The 24,283-nt window shown below is 42.7% G+C and overlaps 1 protein-coding gene across 3 annotated transcripts; it reads right to left on the bottom strand.

Moving 5' to 3' along the window:
* Positions 1–28: 28 nt before the first annotated feature.
* On the bottom strand, positions 29–23,488 carry prickle1a (prickle homolog 1a). 3 transcript variants are annotated; one of them, XM_026175380.1, is made up of 8 exons: positions 21,898–23,488; positions 6,409–6,612; positions 4,650–4,763; positions 3,685–3,822; positions 2,846–3,049; positions 2,552–2,738; positions 1,604–2,473; positions 29–1,483 (listed from the first exon to the last, which is right to left on the bottom strand). In XM_026175380.1, the coding sequence occupies exons 2-8, from the start codon at positions 6,595–6,597 to the stop codon at positions 633–635; spliced, it is 2,553 nt and encodes an 850-aa protein (XP_026031165.1). In that variant the 5' UTR covers positions 6,598–6,612; positions 21,898–23,488; the 3' UTR covers positions 29–632. The 3 variants fall into 3 exon arrangements, with proteins under 3 accessions (XP_026031165.1, XP_026031164.1, XP_026031166.1); XM_026175379.1 differs by having other exon boundaries at positions 23,229–23,488; XM_026175381.1 differs by lacking the exon at positions 21,898–23,488 and adding an exon at positions 11,677–11,959.
* Between the last annotated feature and the right edge of the window lie 795 nt (positions 23,489–24,283).

The raw sequence follows: 24,283 nt of genomic DNA, 5'->3' as shown, positions 1-24,283 counted from the left end.
AAAAAAATCAACACCAAACACAATCAAATCATGATATATAGAGATTTTTATTGCAATTAATACCTATTTTAGCCTTATATTCCAGTTTATACATTTATACAGATTGCAATGATTTTCTTACAGTACAGTGACCCATAAATAGATTGTTCCAACAGGCTAATTATTAATACACAGTGCTTTTATGTTGGTGCTGCACAAACCTGGAAAAAACATCTGCAGAGCCTGGGTCATGTCAGTTTGTCTTTAAATTTCTGACACCCATATTTAAAAATGACTCTGTACCAACAGCCAATTGTTTAATTTTAATGCCATTTGGTATAAAGAATGACAAAGGTAGAAAAATATTACTTTAAAAAATTTCTACAATATATACAATATATCTGCACTGTTAAATAAACACAGTTTAGATTATATTTTATAAATATGTATTATACTTTACCATCAGTTTGTAATGCTATACAAGTGTACACACCTATAATAATCCAAATATGGACTTGTGTCTTACACAACCACCTTGGTAAATTGAGTGCTGTGAAGCATTTAATAGCAAGCAAACTGTTTATATTTTAAATGATGAACAAAGGGGCATCGGTGAGTGGCAAATCGTTGCCCAATGCTCAGCAGAGTAAAGCCTATGAAATTATACAGTTTTTCCCTTTGTGGCCTTTTTTCTTTTTGGATTTAGTCCATTGGCCATAAGGAGCAGAGGACATGCCTGCTACAGAGCTTGGCAAGTCATCAGTGTAATAGTGTCTGTGCGGCCTGGGCTGAGGGATGGGCTGACCCAGGAAAAAACCTTCCTCCTCAGAATCAGAGGAGGAAGATGAGCATGTAGAACACCAGTCATCATCATCATCATATAGACCCAAGAACCTTCCCATTGCTTGGCCCTGTAACCTGTAGTCGGGCATGGCAGCAGAATGGGGGTGACCGTGGAATGGTTGGTGCCCCTTGGAACCGAGGGCATTCCCTCTGCGGTCCGCTTTGTTGCACATCTGGGGCCTTTCCTTAGGCAAAAGGTTTAAAGCATTGTCAGACCGGGATTTGCGGCTGCGACGCCTCCTATGGTGGTGCTGTTGGCGACCAGAGTGAAGGTCCTGGCCTTGTTCTTCAAAGTGGTACACTCTCCTCCGAGTCCGTTCACTCATAGGTGGCTGCCGCACTTGAATGTCACCATAATAACCATTGTCCACAACATCATCCGAGAATTTGACTTGCTGCGGCCTAGACTGTGAACGTGTCCTTCTGAGGGCAGGGACATGAGGTTTGGGTCTGTCCTCCTGGGGTGCTTCTGCTAGAACTTTCTCCACCTCCTCCTGCTCAGATGCAAGACTTTTTAGGGAATTTGCACTTCTGTGTAACATAGAAGAGTTGAGCGTTCCCATATTACTGGTTTTCTCACAGTCTTCTGTTTCCAGTTCATGGAAACCTTGCAGGGAATATACCATAGACCTTTCTTTATTATCACCATCTACTGAGGTTCCTAGAAAGGAAAAGAAAATTTATTACATTTCTGCACTAAAATACATCAAAATCCAACTACTGACATAGCATAAAATCCTGTTATTTTCCATATCTGATTTTTAGAGTTCCATCTACTCACCAGTAATATTGGAAAGAGCAAGTGAGTCCATAGAGTCTCGGACATTCTGGTCTGTCTTCTTAAATTCATCGGTGATACACTCCAAAGAGTCGGTGTACCATTGTGGCTCCTCTCCCTGAAAACCTCCTCCAGCCCCATGATCCAGCTCCAACTCCTGGATTTTTCTGCTGCTTGCTGGACCTGGATGGCTACCATAGGCAGAATCTCCTAGCCCATCCTGTGATTGTGCCCAGTACATGTCAGCTTGGTACTTCTTGCTGGCAAGGCTTCCCCTTCCTCCCCCACCATTACTCCCAGCTTTTGAGGATACCTGCTTTGACTTGGTGTCCTTTTCTGCAATCCAGAAATCTGTAGGTCTAGAGTCGCTGGCTTGCTGGAAAACCCCTTGTTCCCCAAACTTTAACAATAGCTGAGTCATGTAGTCTTCGTGCTCAGCCCACTCTTCCTCCTGGTCGTCAGGTGCCTCATTCTCATCACCGCGGCCTCTCCAGAAGTGTTCATCTGATAAGTTCATATGGGCAAGCTTGTTGGTCAGGGTGTCATCAGCATTCCCACTCAAGCCAGGGAACTTATAGTTAACAGAGGGTGAGAACAGGAGTGACTGCCGGCACTGGTCAGCTGAACGACTGCTTTTGCCGATGCGCACACTCCGGCGGGATTCACGTGAGCGCGCCGACTGGAAGGCAGAGTCAGAGGAATCGGAAGCATGCACATCTTCCCCGAGACTGCAGGCTTTGGAGCAGTAAATACGACCCTGGTATGGCAGAAAAGGACTACCCAGTAGCGAGGTCTTACAGTGGGCACAGCTAAAGCAGCTCTCAGTGGCATGCCAGTGGAGCCCATCATAGGTCATCTGAGCATGATCAACACCTGTTAAAGGGGGAGAGCAAGTTAACATTTCTCTGTTGCTTGAAATAGTATTTTAACTCCAGAAGATCACTGTCTTACCAATGTGTTCTCCACAAGCCTCACAGTACTCTGCATAGAGAGACTCAAAGCAGCCACAACAGTACGGTCTGCCGTCCTTCATGATATAACGCTGACCTCCGAGAATTGTCTCACATTCAAAACAGGAGAAGTGTTTCATGTGCCAGTGGCGCCCCTCCGCCTCAGTACACTCATCAGCAAAGATAATCTGTGGACAAAGATGTGCATTAGTTGAGACAAAATGGTCATCAACCTTTAGAAGCTTCAGATGCAATATCTATCTTTGCAACACTGTTTTTTTCTCCTTAGTACTACCTCATCACAGGCTGAGCATCGTGGTTTCAGCAGCTCAGCATGGTGCCTCCCGCAGTGGATCTTTCCATCATGGTAGAAGTAGATCAAATCCACGAGGAGTTCCCTACATGTGGAGCAGACAAAGCAGGATGGGTGCCAGCACAGCCCAGCGCTCGCCCTTGAAGCAAACACGGCCATTTCTCCACCGTTGATGTTTTCGCCGCACTGTAATTGAAAGCGCTAATTATCAACTTTTAAAAACAACACAAGTCACATTAAGACTGAACAATTGTCATACTTTTGTAATAATGTTTGAGTCCTACATGGGCATGGATTTAGCTTCACACAAAGTCTGAGTCTGGCTACAAAAAAACATGCCTTCCATCAGCACCTGGAATCCCACTAGGTTGTTCTCAGATTAGCAGAACATATTTTATGTCTGTCCTTCTGACTGACAAGAACAGGAGTGGGTGGTAGAGGTCATTTAAAAGGAGAAAGAAAAGGAAAAACAGCAGTCTCAGAGATTCATCAGTTTATGGGCACCCACTTGGCTGCTCACTGGTTATTGTTTAAAAAAAAGAACTTTATACTGAGCCTTTCCAGCCCAGACAGCAAACACTTTTTAGTCCATGACAGCATTTCTCTCGTTTCCAGCTTTCTTTCTGATCTAGATTAGCTAAATAGCCAAAAATGAGATGCAAATAGGAAACGTAGCAAACCCTTGTTTAATACCATTCATGGATAATTATTTTTATATAAGAATACTGTTTATATCCTTAGTTCCACAAAAACTCTAGACTACTGTCTATTTCTCAGTCATCATCGTGTTATAAACAATACATGGGCTGCATGCAACGTACATGATCACAAATGCTGTTCAGAAAATTGCGAGGCAGCAGTTTTACTGTGCCCCTCCCCAATGCTTCCTTCTTCCTCTGAACACTGAACATGTGCAGCTCCTTCTTCTCCTCCTCACTCAGGGACTGGCAATAACGCACCTGGGAAAGAAGGGAATTGGTTAGGAATATGATGGCTAGTTTCACAACCACAGGTTTTTATATCTATATATAGATATAGATATAAGAATTGGGATGATTAATGCTTCCTGAAAATCTGCTACTGAGAATAGTATATATAAGTGACCTTTTTGGATTGAGGGCGAAGTGCTTATCAGAGCAGTTTGAACAAAAGGAACTCTTGACCCCAGCTTTCCCTTCCTACACCACCCAACATATCTCCACCCACAGTCCCCGATTGAGAACCTGTTTTTTTTTTTTAGTTTTTTTTTTTTTTACAACAGTCCTTAACAAGGGGGAAAGCAGACGTTTACACAAACAAGGCCTGTGTTTAGAGTGTAATCAAGACAGTGGGCAACAAAGGAAGACAGACAGCCGAGGCGAACTGTGGTGCCACTGCAGTGGTGGCATCACATAAAGCCTCTTTCAACCAGCCTCCCTCTCACTCTCTCTCTCGCTGAGCGGTCCTCATAAAAACCACTGCTATGGCAGGAATCCTGCTGGTGGGGGCTCACGGCAAACATCATAAAATTATCAAGTCAAAAGTAACATTGTACCCACTCTGGACGTCTACAAGCTTGCGGAACAAAAATCCCCCAGTGTGATGTCAATGGAGACGCTATGGGCGCACATTAGTGGGATAGCAATGGAGATGGTGAGGCTTGAGCACTGCAGGATGAGTGAGCAGCATCAAATGCAGCTACTCAAACACAATTGTTTTTTTGTTTTTGCTGCAATTTTGGTGCAAATGTGAGGGCTGAATTTTTACGAGACACGCATTTGCACACACAGGCACCAAAAATTCTCACCTCATTATCATGTGGTGGGAGTTGGTAGAGGAGCTGCTTGATTCTGAACTTCTCTCCTGGGCTGTTGACATATGGGATCTTGTCCTCAGGCAGACACGAAAAATATAGCTGGACCTGGGGGAAATATTAGGTTAAACACATGATGTTTTTGGTTGAATAAAAAGGGTTAGGGTTGGACAACTAAATGCATTCCAACTAATATAACAACTGAGCAATGGCTCAGAATTATTATTTGCAGGAGCAGAGAGTTGGTTTTGGTCCGCCCCAAAAGTAATTTTAAACCCAAATTTTCACCCGTCTTATTGCAGCCATATATTATCATTATTGCCTCGGATTCAATATGCCAATATTAACACAAATTCTTTTCCAAGAAACTAGAGAACAAGCACATTAATTTGTGATGAGACACATTCTGGGATAGCGCTATATAGAATGTATGGAAGAATGACTTTGTGGAATCAAAGACTTTTCCCTAATCCCCAAATCAGCTTTAATTCAAAAGTGCAACACACAGCAGTGATCCTCTTTGACGATGAAAAACGCAGGAATCATCGTCTACATAAATCTGTGCTGAACAAGCCAAGACAGGTCAACAGGTCAAATCAGTTTAAGGGTTATATTTTTCAGTGATATGGTTGTCTCTACACGGACAGGACAAAGCAGGCTGTAATTGTAGCACCCTGACCCTTGGGGCCGACTGCTAAAGACTAAACTTTATGAGGGAGGGCCCATCACAGTTAGCTAGATAAAGAGATGGGATGCCGTAGTCCTGTGTGTTAGGGGACTTCCAGCAGCTTTGACTGTCTAGAGGAGGGGTAACAGCACAGCAATTTACCCTGGCAATCACCCTCAGACCCCAACAACCACCTCTACCATCATAAATTATGCACATCACGATGCTGCTACGACCCCTTATCCAGCTCACTAGGCCCGAGGAACAGCTAGCAAGCACCCAAGCTCTAGGTGTTTCAACCCTGTAGTAGTGACCTGTAATACATAGCCCATTTAGGGAATTGGCAGCAGTAAAGGCATTACAGTTGATCTATGTGGTTCCTAAAACAAGAGACCCTGCATGTTAAGGCTTTTGCTGCATTCGCTTCCCTTCTTGCCCATCACCCACTCATTGCTTCCATGTGTGTTGTTGATCAAGGGCAATGGGACGGCTACAGACTGAGTGAGAGAGAGAAAAGAACACCAAGCAGTGGTGAGAGCAGAGTTTAAAAATTCTGAGGATCTGGGAAAGTGCCATATCTCACCGACTGCTCAACGGACACGGCTAACAGCTCTGCCTGTGGTTGTGGAGGCGAAGACTCCGATTCCTAGCTCGACCCACTAAGTCCTGCTTCTAACTCTGCGGTATACTCATGCTGCCCTTTAGTGGCAACCTCATAGAGTCTGAGAAATCTGCCACAAGCAGTGAGAACAAGGAAGCTTAATGAAATATGTTGTCCTTCCCATAGGTGCCATTTTCCAGAGACTTGGTGTGTTATTCAGTATAACACACAGTGAATAGCGTTTATCTGGGCCAGGCAAATGGGCTATAAGGGAGTTAAAATCAGGTCAGGGCTGTTTTTATTCGCTGTCTGGAGGATACACCATTATTCGTGGTGTTGATTTAGGGAGGAAATGATTTGCGAACCAATGAAATTGATACCACAGTTATAGAGAACAGTGTCCCGGTATCCAAACGGAGCAGGCTTGATTAATCTTAGCTCAGAGCGTCTTGAACTGGTGCATTTGTAAGCCACATTGTGCTTACCTGTTCAGGTCTCAGGCCAGGTGGCACCCACGCATACTCCTCCAGTGCACAGCCTGAGTCGTCATCAGAGGTTGAGCTCCGCTGGAAGCCAGATGTCAGTTTACTGATTTTCTGCTCCATCATGAAATCTCGCTTGCGTGCCCCACCCTGGAAGCCAGCCACCAGCCCCGCTGCACTCACCAGGCTCATCGGGCTCTCTTTTTACTAGACAGGTGAGATGAAAGGATAGCAAGATGGGAAGTACCGGGATTTGAGAGAGGACAGAAGGGGGAAGAGGATAGAAATATAAAGGAAAAAAAAATAGAAATGTTTGTCATCAAGCCATGACATCAGTTCCTACGTCCTCACATCTTAATCCAGCTCTCTCATGTCAGTGCTGTTCCGCTGATTGTTAACCGCTTGCTGAGTCACACCATTGCCACCTCTTTCATGAGGCTCACAGCACCCCTCAAAAACCCATAATGGTATTTAAGCAAGCTTTTTTGGTTTACTTTTAGTGATGAGTCTACTACATAAAGGCACTCATAAAGACAACTCCATCCTTTCACTGCTATTATGGTAGCAGTTAAACACGTGCCTTCCTCATGTGGTTTTTGGGGGTGCAGAGATTGTTAGGAAATTCCCAAAGCTTCATGAGGTGATGTTCTATCTCATTATAGTGACAATAACAAACTATTCAGAATTATAAACTATTTGAAGTTGCTTATAACTGTGACCATTTCTTATTAATCTTCTGCAGGTTTAAAATAATTTGTTAGGTTTATGTCTGTATGAGTCATCATTTTACTTTACTGAGAAGCTGATGATGCTATGCCCCAAGGGAGGGGGGTGGAGTTCAACACATGGGATTTGATCCTAGCTTGATCAGTTGAGCTCGAGGTCTGTATAAACACAAGCCTGGCTTTAAGACGAGGCCACCATATGGGAAGCGTCCACAAGCCTGCTCTCTTCCTTCATCTCTTCTTTTTCTTTGGATTGCAGCAGGTTGGAAAACAAACAGTGAGCGCCTGATCGTTCTTTCATCTTTTAGATGGACAGTGAGCGCAGTGCCAGACAGGTGAAGCAGCTGGATGAATGCAGATGAATAGAGGCTGACATGGATGGATAGGACTAACTGATACTGACACTATAACCTGAGGCAACAAACAGAGCAGGGAGATAAAAGACTCGAACTGTACTGACCTCTATATATGTGTTGTCTGCAGTTACTAATGTCTTACGGAAAATCCAAACTTTTGCAGACGTGACTGTTGTGATGAGGCAGAAACAAACTAAATCTGTGCAAAGCTGGATAAAATTAAAGAAATAGCGAATAAATAAAATCACTTAATTTATTTATTAATTTGTCTTTAATGTTCAGAATATACCCGGACGGAAGGAGGGAGGGAGTGATGTCCAGAGTAACTTTAAAGTGATTATTTGACATGTAAATTCCAAGCAAACCAATTTTTGGCATAATCATTAGGCAACCCCATCTGCCCTGATCTTTATTCATCCCTCTCCAGTCATCCCATAACTTTATTTCCTGGACTCCTGTAAGCATTTAGGACCACGAAAACACAGTCATAATGAATGCGTGTGCAGTTGTGGTAATTTCTCACTAGCCAAGAGCTCTAACTGAGATCAAATGGGAGCCCAGCCAGCATCCAGCAGCCTGGCCCTTGCACCACTTCCCCCCTACCCAAGCCTTGAACCCCTATGGACAGCAAAGGTACAGAGAGCCACAGAGAGACAGCTGAGAAAACCAAATACACTCGAGGGCAAGCCTTTGAACATAGAGATGACAGCATAGGGGCCTTAAAATCTGCTTTCTGCTCAAATGATAAATAGATCGACCACCAGTGCCACCACAACAGGTTTGAGACTGATTCTGGGAGACTTTGGAACTCTAACGGATGGATGGAAAAGCAGTCTTTCCAAGATATTTTGTTTGTTTTGATGATGATGTAAAAGAGCACCGTCTAACAATTCAAATTTCCCATAGGTGCTGGCTGACCTCAAAAGCCATATCATTTTTATAGTCCATCAAACCACTCAATGATCCGTCCTGAGGCTGGAAGCACTGTCATCGCAGAAGAGACCACTCCCATCACGACAGAAATGTTTCGTCATAGTACAAAAGATGATCAGAACCTCTTTGAAAAACGTTGCTCTCTGTTGTAAAAAAGTAGACCCAGGTCATTCCAGCAGGTACTTCAAGCTTTTTATATAATTTTATGTTGCTTAACCTCTGTAAGGAATATGCAGACACAGGCTACTCTACACACAAATACATAGAATACAGAAATAACTATCAATACCTTGTCAAAATCAGGTGCTCGTGTCGATTCACTCTGTTAGTGAAGACTGATATATTAGCATGTCAGACCTTTCTCTGATGATTAACAGATCCACGAGACATGCAGGTTCAGGCAGCTACTGGCTGTTCATATCAGCTCATCTTTCTCAAAGACAAGTCAGCCACTGTGGCATCGCTACTACTAATGACTGACAAGCCCCCCCCCCTTAAGCTTATCCAGTCATAGACTATCAGTGTTAGGTGTGATGATAATGGTGTTAAAGGATTCCTGGGCTTTTGGGAGGGTTAATTTAGGCTGCCTTGTACCATAAAGTGTCAGGTCAGGCGGATTGGCTTATAACATATCCCGTTAAAATGCCTCTGATGCCCTAAACAATGGTGCCTTTGTCAAGTCACTGAAGGTTTTATCCATCAAGAGTCTGTTTATCCCTTTGCAAGTATTTTTTTTCCTGAAGATGCCACGTTTTATCTTGTCACATATGACAGTCGAAGCCCTCGAACCCAGATAACCTGTCTTCAGATGAGAGAGCTAGGGATGGAATAAGGCACTCTGTTGTTCTATTCATATCTATTGACTTGCAAATGAGACCAAAATAACCTACAAAAATGTGCCCTTGTTTGAGAACAGCTTGGGTTTCACGTGGGAGATAGCTAACTATAGGCAGGTTCAGTCAGGAGGCAAGAGGCTCACTTCAGAGCCACACATTTTAATCAGGCACAAAATCACTCATGTGCTACATTTGCTGGAATTCTTGCTTTCACATGTTGGCTGGGTATCTGCAAGGATGTCTCACACAGCCAAACCTGACTCACAGGAATGTCAGGCTTGAACTTTAGCCAGGCTCTCGAAAGCAATACGGCGTTCACGCAGCTCTGTGTTAAGCAAAAAAAAAAAGTTTCTCATACATCTACAGCTGGTTGCATGCTAATTTTTCCTTTATCTGTCATGCAGTTCATTTCCTCTGGCTTTACCCGAAACAATTCCTTAACATTTTGAATGACAGAAGCACTGAGCCAGCTAACTTCACCGTGCTCATACTGACTGACTCATCACTCAGGCTGGCTTTTATAGTTTTTTCCTCTAACAAGGGATCTATGGTTTGTGAGATTAGTTTTAACCCTCTGCCCCCCTTCCCTTTTCACCCTCCACCCCACCCCCCAAGCCCCTGCCCTGCCCTCCTCCCACACTAGCCAGACCCCTGCAGTCCTGAATGTTTAACAGCCCCTCACTCCTTTGTAAAGGTGCTTGTTAACATGCCTTTGGGAGCTGCAGGTCTGCATATCTGACTGATCTACCCACAGAAGGTAGTGGGGGTGCTATTAGACTGAGGATAAAATGGGGTGACTGACATGTATGAAAATGTTAATGTCCTTTTTCCACAAAGGAGAGGGAAGTTAAGTCATGCCAGGAGAAAGAGGGAAATCTTTAACAGACGCGCTTGCTTTGAAATGTTTTCAGTGATTGCTGATTTGAGAACATCCCACGACTTACTGAAGGAGGGAAGAGCCCCGTGTTCTACGGAAAGCGGACAATGGAGCTTACATTCCCACAAATGCTGCATAACAGGACCTCGGTGACTGTGTGGGTTCAGACGTGTTTCATTAAAGAACAAAACAACCACTTATTTGAGTTCACCCTGAAGAACGTCCTGTCTGACTGTAATGCCCGACAGCAGTGGTGCGCCTAACTACAGTGCAATGCATTATTTATCGCTTTGTTGAATACAGAACTCTTGAAGGACCCCATGCAGCGACTGACCAATAAATACAATCAACAGTGACATTTTTAAATAGTGTTCGACAACACTTAAACCATAGTCCCCCCCCCCCCCTCCAAAAAAAATCCAGACACTGGAGCTTTGGATTAACAGCCCTTGAGAGAGTGCACAGGAAAAATAAGCAACTTCTGGTCTGAATTACTGTCTATTTCTTTAGGAAGTGGATGATGGACAGGCACACAACCCAACACAGTGTTCTCTGTCAGTTTAGGCTGGCCCTACTTGTTTAACTTGGCTTCTGCTAGCTGGGTAATGCAGGATAGGCTGTAGTTGGGAGAGAAAAACAAGAATTTCTGTTCACTGTCCCTGCATACTTAAGCTTGAAGTCAGACAAACTCAGTTTATTTTTCATGTCCAACAAGATTGAAAAATATGCAGCATATTATTTATCTCCCTGCACACACGCAAATATTTAAAAATCACTGCCTGTCAGCCTTTGGCCGTTAATGTAGTGTCAAAAAAAAGAAGCAAAAAAACCAACCTCTGGGCCAGATGAAGTTCATTAGAAAAATGACACCCCTGTGCTAAACTAGAAGCCTCGTGCCTATAAAATAAATAAATAAATCACATTTTAAAAAGCTGAACTTGTAATTGAGTAGTATTTATGATTCAAAAATGAATAAAACTACACAGCATCATCAAATCAAAACCCGGAAAAGCGACTCAAAATTTGATACCAGTCAGATTAGAAAAAGTCAAGGTCAAAATGCTACTGAAAAAAGAGCTCGACGGGAGGATAAGTTACGCAGTGCAAAGGTGCTATAAGGAGTTGGAGTTTGGTCAACTTATGGAGGCCTCTGTTTGTGGCCGGGGAGTGTTTTTTCAAGACCAAATGGATGGGAGTGACATCCCCACAGAGATATACACTACTGTGCTGGCCAGCATGGACTAAGATTCAACACACAGCAGCAGACTTCAAATGCACTAACTCGTGCATGACCTAAAATCAAGTCTGATTCGTATATAAGAGACAACTTCCACAAAGACCAGAAATTGCCTGTATTTGGGATGTGCTACATGTTTTACAGGCGAAACATGCATTTGCAATCAAGCCATCCACACATTCATTCAAATACATTTAATCAAGGAGTTACGGTGCAACTTTTCCATTTTCTTTCAGCCTCACTACAACCAAAGCAAAGCTCTCAGAGGAACCGGTTTACATCTCATTCATTTTCCTGCAGGTCTTACCTCAGTGTAGGCCAACTCTCCTGACGTGAATAGAGAAAACGGATCTTGTCGCCACTATATCCAGTCCTAAATTGTTCTGCACTCCATATCTATGTAAGCTCCTCTAAACTCTAAATCCAGGACAGCAGCAGCCAGGCTTCTCTACCGGAGCTGTCAGCACAGTAACAGCCCATATCAAAGCTAAGACTGTATAAAGTCAGAGAGTGAGCGAGGTGTGTGTGTGCATGTGCGTGTACACGGAGGAGCCCAACCAGATGGTCATCCCACCCTCCTCTCTGTCAAACACTCCTCCTCCTCCTCCCCTCCTCTTTCTTCCAACCCGGCCCTCTTAACCTCAGCCCGGCCCTTAAACTCAGAGGCAGCGAGTCATGGCTGGGTATGGCAGAGCGAGGCGTCTCTTGCTTCAGTCAGCCCCCCCCCCTCTCGTACTTCAAACACATGCTCCCAAATGAGAATCGCTGGTAGAGCTCGCAGAAACCGTGCTTTAAAGCAGCACATCAGTGATGGCAGAGCTTGTTTTGCCAGGCTAACCGCCCCGTATCCACAACAGCTTTCACATGACGCTCTTCTTTCTTCTTCCCTATCAACGGCTTAAAGATGTGGGGACGGCGGTGAATGTTGAGTCAGGATTTGGTTTATTTGGTGGTTTGACATTTCCTTTGTGCCTACATGTAAAGTTAAAGAGAGCTGTCTGCTAACAAAAGTTTTGATTGTAGGCTTATTGTTAGATCAAATGATATATATATGTATTTTAATTCTATAGAAAGATTGGTTTCAAGCATCACAATAACTTTTTCTACTACCTGAATGTGATGTCAGCATTTCTGTATGAGACCAGTCATCCGGTTGTGAATCAAAACGAGTCCTCCATGCAAGTTACTCCAACCACAAAGCCTCACACTGTCTAAACTAAACACACACATGTAACCAAAGTTATCTCCAAGATGAAACGATTAGGTCACTATTTGATAAACAGAATTAACTGGTCTTAATAGTTGCTCAAAATTAAGATATTATATATTAGCAATATAATATGTATTGTCAGTGAAAACAATCATTACCCTAATGTTTACTCCGTTATCACAAATGAGAAGGAATTAAAATGACAGATATCTATAAAGCCCAAACGTACAGATCCACCCACGCAGTGAAACTCCCTGGAGAGGACACTGTTGACCTCTGCCTCTCCTTCACCTCTGCTGGAATGCCAGAATGTGATCCTCTTCCTCTTGCCTCAGAAAATAAAAGTTGCTGGTTCAGGTCAAACTCTGGACAGTTGCACCTTTTGCATCCTTTTGTGGTTGTTTAATTGCAATATCAAAGTGTTACTTTTGCCCAAAAGGACATGTTTACGGTGGACATAACTTCCAGAGCACTAGAAGTTCTTCCTCGTCAGAGAGGTTTTGCTGTCGAGTATAAAAACACTTAGACTGTAAAACAAAGCAGTAAGGCATTTTACTAGGAAGCAAGGAATCTATTAAACTGGTCAGATTGCTTTCTTTCTAAACATTTTAGAAGCTGTTTGTTCTTAGGAGATGCAATGTTGGGACCTAACTCTGTGAATGGTGTTTTTCTTTGAGGATTAATATAGAAAACGTTTTATGTAATGCATTGAACTTAATCAAGCGGAGAATCATTGTCTACATGCGAAATACTCAGTTGGCCTTTTAAAAAGAAAGTTGTTTAAAAAAATAAATCATATATTAAAAAAAGGCTAACAACTCATTTCTAGCACATGATGGACACCATCTGAGTAGCACTTTTTCCATCCTCCACACGCCTACATACTTTACACCATTATGTGCCAGAATATCACAGCTTGGGTGGTGAATGATGGCTGTCATTTCAATGGAAAAAAATGGAGCTTATATCTGTAAATATTCTGTTTATAAAGTACGGGATTTAACCCCTGCCAGTGCTCTTGCAGTCGAGCACTGGGACAAAGCCATTGTTGCAGTCAAGGCCGGGGAGGAGAGGAGCCCTTTCACAGCAAACTTCAGGCCTTTGTGTTAATCCAAAGACCTAAGCACCATGCTCCATTAGCAAGTCTTTTAGGAGAGGAACAACACAATGTACCCCCGTCCCCCAAAAGGAGGATTCATGAAATGCAAAGCTAAGATGGTTCCTCTAGTGTGGGCAAAACACCAGACCTGGATTGTTTTTCATTTCCTCAACATACAGAAATTAATAACCTGCTTATTTCCCACAAGAGAGAAACTCAGATATGAATGTGCAGACATCTCATCAAAGACATCTACCCAGGAACGTGCAGAGTGGCGAGTATCGATTTATGATTACACCACTCTAAGGTTAGAAGTAGCCGGCTGCACAGTTCAAGGTTCGCCGCAGATAGCTGAAAAATATAAAGTCGGACAAGTCACGGATCCCCGACCCTTGACCTGTGAGAACATCAGATGACCCATAAATCTATGGCCCTAGGGATTTACAGCCCTTTCCTCTGTCATATTTACAATGACCTGAACAGCATCTCACACCTGGTCTGTATCTTCTCACTGCTGTAAAAGAAGAAGAACAAAACAAAAAAAGCATCCTGTGCTACTGGCAAAGTAGTTCTGAACTAGCACGCCCTGACAATGACAGGACAGGGAAGATGATCATCAGAACCATCACCTGTGATAAATCTGCATTCTTAACACAATCCCAAAGCAGGGAACACACAAAACTAAGAATCTGGTCAAACATTATTGCTATATCTACCACTAGTGATTCTTATAGTGGAATTAGCACAAATTAACATTATTAACTGTTTGTATTAGTCAAGTTTTGGACTACCAGCGAAGGAGGCAAATGGAAGGTCAGTCTCTAACTCACAGCTATTGCTGAACTATTGTTGAGAGTTGCTCTCGCTAGTGTGTGAGCCACCTTATAAAAAGTAGGCATTCAAGGTTTAAATGACTTGCCAAGGGGTATTAGCAGGACACAGGCCCAACAAAAGCTTCAGTTATAAAGACCAATAAAAGCCTATCACCCTACAGTAACAACAATCCTTTTTACGCCTTGAAAGAGGGAGGAAAAGGTCAACTGGTGGAGCAGTCAGCGCATTGATATTGACTTAGCTAGATTGGCGCTGACAAACTCAGGTCAGACTGTGGGCTTGTTAGCCCTATAACCCTCACATAACCCCTTTTTACTGTTTCAGTCTGACACATTGGAGGCAGCTGAGGGCAAAGCTTAGATCTAAGCTTCGTTTCTGACAGGAGACATTTGTAAAAATTAAAGAGATATATCTGCTCATTTGATACTTGACCCCATAAGATCCCGTGTTTCTCAAGGGTGCTGAATTGGAAAACATTTATTGGACTCTATTGCTAATGAGCTACAACTACATGTGAACATTTCCACTTCAGCTGAAATTCTAATTTCCTCATCAACCAAATAGAAACACAAAAGTTAACGATGCTTAAAAAATGTCGATAATAGAGGCCACCTGGTTTTATTTATTAGATTACTGTAATGCTATTGTCTAAAACCAATAATATAATAGTGATGAAACAGATGATCTATGAATGGGCCTGGCTGCATGGAACCAATCTATGAACAAACACTATTTCTTTACTCATTAATTTCTGCTTTATTCAATTTGCCACACTGGTGTTGTGTCATGTATGATGTAATGCAACACGTTCTCAAGTTGCAATAAGCAGTACGCGGCATGCTGCATCAGCCCATTGTTTCTCCGCTTTATCGTTAGTGCTTTGCCAAACGTTGCAGACGCGCACGATCGGGACGCCTTGTTTTTCACCCTCAATTTGACACCCTCTCACACAGTTGTAAAAGCCGGACCTCATTGGGAACAATGGAAAGTGGAGCGACAGAGCTCCTGGGGCTGTTAAAGAGAGGAAGCCCCTTTATTTGAGGATGCTATAACTCAACAAAAGCCTGTGGCTGTCTACACACAGAGCAGGCTAAGGATGAATGGGCTGCTCTTAGACTACACACTTGTGCTAACAAAAGCGGTGGATCAGCAAAGGGCAAAGCCACTCATGTGTGGTCTCCATGGGCAAACTGTGACGAGTATATACATAAAATAGCTAAACAGTCCTATTAACACCTCAAACCAGCATGTTCGGCCAAAAAATCTCTGCTTTAACACCGTCTTGTTTCTTCAGCTGAGCTTTGATATGATCTTGGTGACCTTAAAAGCTGTTAATTTATATGACACGTGATAAGGTTTAATTACTCCTCTTAAAACAGCACCCAATTTCAAAAAGGTTTAATTTATGACCTCAATTTTTCAGAGAATCTAACACACGTGCACGCACCACGGCCCCTCACACTTGATGGGCTTTTCTCCTTAACTCTCCTCAAAGTTCAATAGTATATCCTTCCTCTGGAAATGGAACTATTTCCTGTCTTCCCAACTTCCCACCAGTTCAAATTGTCACCTGAATGAACACGGGCAACACTTTAAAATGAAGCGCTTTCGTGTATAAGGAGACGACGCGGTCCAGCAAAGAAGAAGTGGCTGACAACTCCCACACGTGGAAGCATTTTCCTGAGCCTGGCTTCAAAAGGCAAACCGTGGAATCCAACAATACTCTGAAACAGTTAAGAGCTGCTCAGTCAGGATCCCACTAATGATTAACATTCCTGAAGAAACGCTCTGTTACAGTCTTTTTAGAGCGTTCTAATTAAACACATGCTCCAGTGCCACAGCACAGAGGGAACTTGCAACTGCAAGCGGGGATGCTTCTTTCCAACTCGGCTTAATTGGACACAATTTAAGTCATTAAGGTGGTAGTAAAACAGCAGAAAGAGCAAAGGAGAGGCCCAATGATCTCCCCTGTAAGGCTCCCCGTTGCTCTGATGTTGTTGACCCTTTCACCTTCTCATGTGACTCACATTAAAAAAGAGGGGTGGAAAAAATGTACAGCTGAAGTTAAATCCAGTCCAGAAAGACCCATACTGGCTTGTTAGTTAAGCATGTATAATGTAGTTGCAAAACTGAAGTAGACCATGAGGTTATACACGTTTGGAGGTCCTGTATCCTATGAGGCAAAGTTGTACACGAGTATCTTTGCATGTGTTTGCCACATTGGGCTGCTTTTATTAGTATTCCGCTTGTTGTGCATTATTGATCATTGTGTTTCTACCTGATCTTGCTTGTTGACATAATCTATACCGGCTTTCTATACATACGCTGTCTTAAAGCATGAAAGATGCTCTTTTCCATAAAGATGATCACTCGACTATACAGATCTTTTTCAGTCTACGAGACAAGAAAATTGCATTTTTGAGGCAGAAAAGGAGGAGAGAGAAACAATGAGCATGAAACTTTTAAAGACTTCTTTCCAGCCATGTATCCAGGTTAAGCTTTCTGCTGTTACTGTATACTCGTCCCAAACCAATACTCTAATTTTTAAGAATCATAAAACCTTAATTATACCATCTCAATATGTGCTTTTTACATTTCTATTTTCCTCTTAATGTGAGTCAGGAATTGACTACTTCTTTATAGAAATGTGATGTAATGTCTATGTCAAGTGTGAAGCGGTGTTGAGGATAGTGGCTGATATTTTGCTGGTGCATCATGACCCATTGAAAAAATTGCCATTGGTTGCTTTCCATTATAAAAAGACTCTCACTGATTAAATCCCTGAATTAAATCAATTCTTATTCTTTACACCCATTTTTGGTCGCCATGTCTTTAGGGTCAGGCTGACATCTGTGGTTTGAATTAGTTGTTAGAGTATTAGAGCAAGTATAACTTTTCAGTAGTTAATGACCTGTCCAGCTTACCAACAAATGAGTTGGAGCGTGTGAATGTTTCACTGTAAACATGGAGAGGTCCAATCTGAAGCCCTGTGGGAGCCTCGGTCAGTTTATCAGCTATACAGACCAGACATTAGTGGCTGGGATCAGCTTGTGTGTGTGTGTATGTGTGTGTATGTGTGTGTGTGTGTTGGCAAAATGTGTGGAATGGAAAAAGGGACGAAACTGGCTGCATTATCACCCTCCAAATTACAGATCCCAATCCTCTAGGGCAAATCCCATTCCTAGAAACCTTGCATGTAATGTGTCTGTTACTGTCAGCATCAGCGTGTTATTTTTGGAGCTGCTAATACTGAGGTCACTAATGACACCAAACCATCTTCAGCGATGGAACACGTGAAGGAGTTTAATAATATCTGTTATGTTTCTTTTCCAGATCCAAAAATGTCCAACGAGCTCTCTGAAGTGTGCTTCTGTACAAACAGGTCACATACAAAGATGCGCACATCTGCTGAGCCCCTGCTTTCTGTTTTCTTTGGGAGCCCAGCCCCTAACAGGAAGACAGCATGAGCACAGCAAACAAAAACCCGGCTCTTTGAACTGGCCTCTCACTAGGAGCTGCCATCGGGTTGTTGTGGCCAAATGAAATGAAATGTTTCTGCGTCAGCTCGGTGAAGCCACTGCGGGCCTCAGGCTGCTCCTCTGCAACACATGTCCTCAGCTGGCCTTTGCCAATATTAACCCATTTGTATGTTACCCACATTTACTCACCTTTACTGTGATGCATTTTCTCAGTGTGAACAGATTACTGAAAATTATTCGGGTAGCACATATTATGCATAAATCGAATTTTCGTAAATGACAGCTGTCAGATGGCGGTCAGACTCAAAATAAAGAGGATGATGAGTACATCAGGCAATTCTTGCTCTTACTCTTTAACAAATATAAAATAAATGTGGTTTTGGTTACAATGTCTGGCTAAACAACTTGAAGTTTGATTTAACTTTGAATATGGCATTTTTTTCTCCCTTAAAGCTACACAGCTTAACTATACTGGATCTTTTTCTTCATTTTAATACAATGTTTCAACTGAATTCAGTTCTTACTGAACAAAAATTAATCAGAGTATTAATATCAGCATTGTCTACATGTTCTGCAGAGAAATTATGGGTCCTGGATTCTATATCCATGCTACATCGACACTAATTGCACATTGTTTCAATGGCACAATGCGAGGGATATGCCAGAAATAGCTTAGAGGATCCACCCCTGCAACACATAAGACCCAAAGCTTCCACTGCCATACAGCACAGGGCCCCCACCCAGAGGTCTTGCATCCAAGCCCAGACATGTTTGCTTGCTAGGGGAAGATTTATACACAATATTGGGCAGGTTTAATGTTGCACTTGATTGGCCAATACATTAGGTGACCTTTTGCCCTTGCAAGTATTGATTGCTGTGACACTTGTATCTTATGTTGTACCCAACCTCAAATCCACTTATGTTTCTATCAAATATTGTATGGTGCATTGAATCTAGCATAGCAATGTAATTGGGTTTCTACCATATTCAAACCTTACATGTTTATTTGACAAAGAACTTTCAGTTATTAAACATTTAGTATTGGCTTTGATTAGGAATTGGCTACCATGTATATCCCTAACCCTGACACCCTGAAGTATAGTGTTGCTTGAAACTACAGTAAATGGACGATCGGCTTTGAAGCCAAAAATATGTAAAACTTTAAGTGAAACAGGCCTAAAGCTGGAATGGGGTAGTGCATTGACATACTGCTTTTTGTCCCTTTTAATCTTTGTATGATATATTGTAAGAAATGTTTTAAATGAGTTATTATAGTCAACTTCAGCACTATGCAATTTGGGAATACATCACTCTGCATGCATTTATTTTCCAACCTAATTACTGGTAGAGGAAAATATGGCAACTTTTATTAACTAAACCTTCTTAGAGGAATATTCTGGCAGATTGTCCCTACTGTAACCTTTCTGGGGGGGGGGGGAATTCCCCGGAAATACCTTTGTTGTCAGCTGAAAAATCTCTTGCCCAGCCCTGCAGCGTCCATTTTTAAACCCTGCTGACCTTTTCCATATCATCCACGCTCACTGACTACACCCCTGTGACAATGCCAACAGGAGGAACAAGAGCCACAGGAAGGGGCTGAGTTGGGGGAGTGTGTTTTGCATATTTTCAGCCGGGGGTCCGGAAAGCTTTAACTGAATCCCCCGTTGTGTGCTGGGGAAGTGAGCTGGGCTTTTTAATGACAACTCTGCGTAATATGTTTTCTTTTGCTTCTAGTCCTGCGATGCTTTGATTGCTTGGATGGATCCCTATAGATGTGGAGGACAAAGAGAAATCACACCATTCTGCAAGCATTCCCGTCTGGCGCAGATGAATTTCCAGAGCCACAAAAGTTGCTGACATTTGGTATCTTTACATCTGTTATTCCACCTTCAGGCATGTTGATGATAATCAGCTTCTTAGCAATGCACCATGATTATCATGCAGTATACATCCAAAGCCGATCATCATGCCTCTATACATGGTGATGATAAAGAAACGTGTGTGTGTGTGGAGTATGACTTTCATCATCTTGGTGGTCTGATGGTTGGTCGCACAATTATGCTGTGTGGTTGCAAAAGATCTGCTGGGGCATTAAACTCCTGTCTGCGAGCCAAACCCGTTTTCCTCTAACATCATCCTGCAGCTCCCAATAAACAGAGTTGTGCCTGGAAGCGCTAAATCACTAACTACCTCTAATCACTTTAGAATAATGCTTAACATGTGGATCCAATGTGCGCCACCGCTTCGGGCACATTTCCCACTCTTATACATGATGCCGTTTGAAAATTACACAAGGGGAACTGTACCGTATAGCAAGCACAAAGTTATATTCTGTCCTACAGGAAGCAGGATCCACAATAGTTATCCCAAACACCACAATCACACTGTCACAGGGCCCTAAACTTGACCATCTGAGCCGCCGTCCAATTCAGCCAGGCCCAGTGACCACAGCTTCAGGGACCACCGGCGTTTAAACAAGCCATATTTCTTCCAATCTCCTGCCAACCTACCACAAACAGTTTACAGTCAGTAGACTCTGCTCTCTGGAGTTTGTCTATGGCAACTCGACTCCAGTGCCACATCTCCCCATCCAGAGCCGTGAAAGACTGGCCTCCTCTGACAGATCCTCACAACACACGGCCCCTGTCCTGCTCTGCTTTTAGCCCCGCTGCGGTGAGCTGGACCACGTCTGGGGGATAAAAGGCTGCCAGAGTGTTTGGCTTGCAGGCAATTTACGCGGACGCAAAGGTGATTCATTCTAGCTTCGCACAAACAGGCCTCTGTGTAAATTTCACTAGTGCTGGGCTTTTAAATCAACATTTGGAAACGTATACATATGGGCACCAGGACTTAAATTCTGCCCCTTCGCACTTAGCTCTGCAGACTCTAGCGCTCTCCAACACCTACTTACAATCTCTCTCTCTCCTAAAAACCATCACCTTTTCTTAGCAATGCATTGTAGTACTAAAATAAACCATCAACATAATCTACTGTTATGAAGCAAGTGCACATAAACATCAAGCTTGCTGTGAAGGATCAAATCTGTTCCCATTCCTGAGTCCAAAAATGATGATGAGGCCAACTACACCCCCCACCCCTTATGTTCACACACAATCCTGCACAAAGCACTTTAAAAGTCTTCTGATTCTATTAATGGCACCTTTGAAGCACCTCGAGGCTTTGCAAATGAGACGTGAACAAGCATGGTGTGGCATGTGGTGCTGGTCCAAAAGCACCACTTTGTAAATCATTTAGTCCATAAATAAACCTAATATTCTGAGAGACTTCTTACCTTTAGCAGATCATTCAAAGTATAAGCTCACATGCCCCCTTTTCATTCTCAATCAAGTAAACACTGATGCCTGCAGTACGGTAAAGTAAGAGATTTTAGTGGCTATGCAGCATTATTTGACACATTAAGTACCATGTGCAGTGAAATACAATGTAAATCATTAATTTGAAAGTATGAAAATATGTATTAGCTACTGGATCCTGAATTTCTTTAAACGTGGGCTGTGGTGACACTGATATGTCTTTGTTATGTGCTGAGCACTAAAGTGCTAATAAACTTTTATTTATATGTAAATTCAAAAGATTGTTTGCCTTATTTGGTTAACTCTTGACTCCAAGGCAGTGAAGCCGTCAACCTGCAATCTGGCCACTAGGTGACACCACCACCTTAACTCTCTGTGCTGCCGTTTCTATTCCTACTTATATCTGTTCTCTCTCAAACTACTTCTTTGTTTGATGTTTTTCTGGACTGGCGAGCGAAAAAAAATATTTAAAGTGCGGTAATAATGGCTGGGTGGGGTTATATCTGAAAACAGTTTCTGGTACAATTATAGCAGGAAATGACCTTGGAAATCATACTGTGATGATACTGTCCAGAGTCTGGAGTAAACATACCTGCTTTGTGTTGTCAAAGTGCTCCATTCTTTTAAATCCAGTCTTACTTAAATTGCCATGCAACGTCTCAAATCACGTCCACAAACCAACAATTTAGTGTCCAAATAAAGACCACACCACTCTCTTCCACCTAGCTCTCCATGGCTAACTGCCCCGAGCTCAGCAGTGCTTTGTTTTCATCCGCTGTGCTCAGTGACAGATTTCAGGTTTGAGTCTTGCTTTTACACTTAGTCGAAAGTGGGTCTCCTCAAAAAGACACGCTCAGGGTTTAATGGCTTCCCCCCCTGGTCCATTGAGGACAAATTATTATTTCAGGCAGCCTTGGTTAAATATAAACAGTATGTGCTCTCCTGTGTCTCGTAGGTTTAGCTCTTTGTATCACAGCTGAGGATGGAAATATGTGAAACTTGAGGGTGTGTCATTTTTCTCCAAAGGAAGGGCTTTATGGCATGTTTAGCTCTGTGAGAGGTCCATTAGGAGTGATGAATTCACTCAAGAAGGTTGGAGTCCTTTCCCCCTTTTTTAAGTTCAAGCTTTTTTTTAATCGATATTTTAGGCTCTGTTTTAAACCCACACAGAGCAAAACAAAGTATATCAGATCAAAACAAGCTATCAAGAATAAGTTTCCAGATGTTTTCATGTAGCTATTTAAATACAGTTAAAATACCCTAAATGTTGACGTTCTCACCTCATACATCATGGTAAAGAAGAGGGGGGAGTTTAAAAAAAAAGTGGGACTAACTTCTCATGTGTGACTAAGTTCTGGTTCACTCAACAACAGTCGTGACAGCTATGCGAAGCCTGTGGCGGCGGACAGGCAGCGGTCACGGTGCGCCGACCAGTTGTCACCGAAGTGACAGGCGACAGCTGAATCTATACATCTGGAGGCCCAAGGGACGCCACGTCCGAGTGTCTCTGGTCAAGTTTTTTCAGCGTCAGAGAAACGAGGTTACTGTGACTGTACGCGCAGGGAAAGTGAAACGTGTCTCTTTGGAGATGTCGCTGCGTAAAAGCCCCCAAAACTGCGCAGGGAAATTAAAACAGGTTTGCTGACTTTATGTAGATGACACTAGTGGCATATAGTCTCTGCAGAGTATGTGCGTGTGTTTCACAAATGCTTAAAAGTTGTTGGAGTTTTTGTTTGTTTGTTTGAAATTAAAGTATCGTCAGCTTTTCCACCGATGCATTTAGAGTAATTAGCGTAAAACTGCAAAAATAACACAGCCATCATAAAAAACAAAACAAAAACAAAAAAACAAGCAGAGTGGGTGGGATTGTTTACAAACTAGGTAGACCTGAGTTAAACGCTCTAAATGACTTGGTCTGCTCACCTCCAAAATTGCTCAGTCGCAGTGAACCAAGTATCCAGAACCAATATTCCCGAAGTTAGAAAAGCTGCGTCTCATTGGTATTAGATGCACAGTCCAGAGAGGATGTCCCGGAAAGCTGAACCGAGAGCTGCGCAGAGCGATAAGCTTAAACCCCAGATACTGAATGCATTGGAGAGGAGCGCTGAGAGAGCTTGGTCTTGACTTCTCTGTCACCACATCCCAGTCGTTTCAGCGGCGCGCGGTGCGCTGCGGTGCTCCTCTCAGCGGTCACAGTAAAATGACATTAGCGTTGCTTGCTGCTTATTGGCTTAAACGAGCAGCCCCCACCATTCCAGCAGAGACGGGCTAGTCCCTCCAGCATGGTGGACAAATGCTCCTGGGAGTTTAACGCTTACCTTAACTCTTAGTTTAGGGGGTGAAACCTACTGAATAAGATTTGTCGACTTTACCTAAAGTTTACTTTGGTCTTTATTTTAAGTAATCAAGAAAGCTCACCTTTAAATTTCTCTACTTCTGTGCTGCACATAATTAAGTAAGTCAACTCAAAAGTACAAGCTTTAAGTTGGTGTAGATACAAACTCGTTTGTCCTTCTCGCCACAAAGACTTATGGAAGGTAAGTCTATCAGCCTAATAACCCCAAAAAGCTGTTGCTTAGCCATCCAACCATGCACAGGTGCTTGGACACGCATGAAACAACAGTAAATAATTCAGGCTTGTGCTGCTCAAAGTATGCAAAAAGGTTGATCACTGTAATAATAATTTTAAGTATACTTATGTTTCACACATGTTAATGCATGAACTATGACATGGTTTTTAACTGATGAGTCCTAAAAAAGATTTGAATCTTAAAAGTGCTCATATTTTAGAGAGGCTTTGGAAACATGACACACAAATGCAACAGCTTGTATCAATTTAATTCCATGCCCTATCACCTTTATGGCTCATGCTCTTATTCAAATTGACACTATATATTTGGCTAACCAGGGTTATGGCCCAGTGACCAGCACGTAGCTCTGACAGTTGACAGCATCTAAAGTAAGAACAGGTTTAGGGA

Source organism: Astatotilapia calliptera, chromosome 7 (genome assembly GCF_900246225.1).
Source record: "Astatotilapia calliptera chromosome 7, fAstCal1.2, whole genome shotgun sequence".
NCBI lineage: Eukaryota > Metazoa > Chordata > Actinopteri > Cichliformes > Cichlidae > Astatotilapia > Astatotilapia calliptera.
The sequence above is the reverse complement of the archived record's forward strand: the minus strand, read 5'-3'. Positions and strand labels throughout refer to the sequence as shown.

Bases quoted from the DNA above. Each gene is read 5' to 3' on its own strand.
- prickle1a (XM_026175380.1), bottom strand. From the start codon at position 6,597: ATGAGCCTGGTGAGTGCAGCGGGGCTGGTGGCTGGCTTCCAGGGTGGG. The intron at 2,739-2,845 runs GTAGTACTAAGG...CTTTGTCCACAG, and splicing joins GATGCTCAGCCTGTGATGAG to ATTATCTTTGCTGATGAGTG. The intron at 2,474-2,551 runs GTAAGACAGTGA...CCCCTTTAACAG, and splicing joins GGCTTGTGGAGAACACATTG to GTGTTGATCATGCTCAGATG.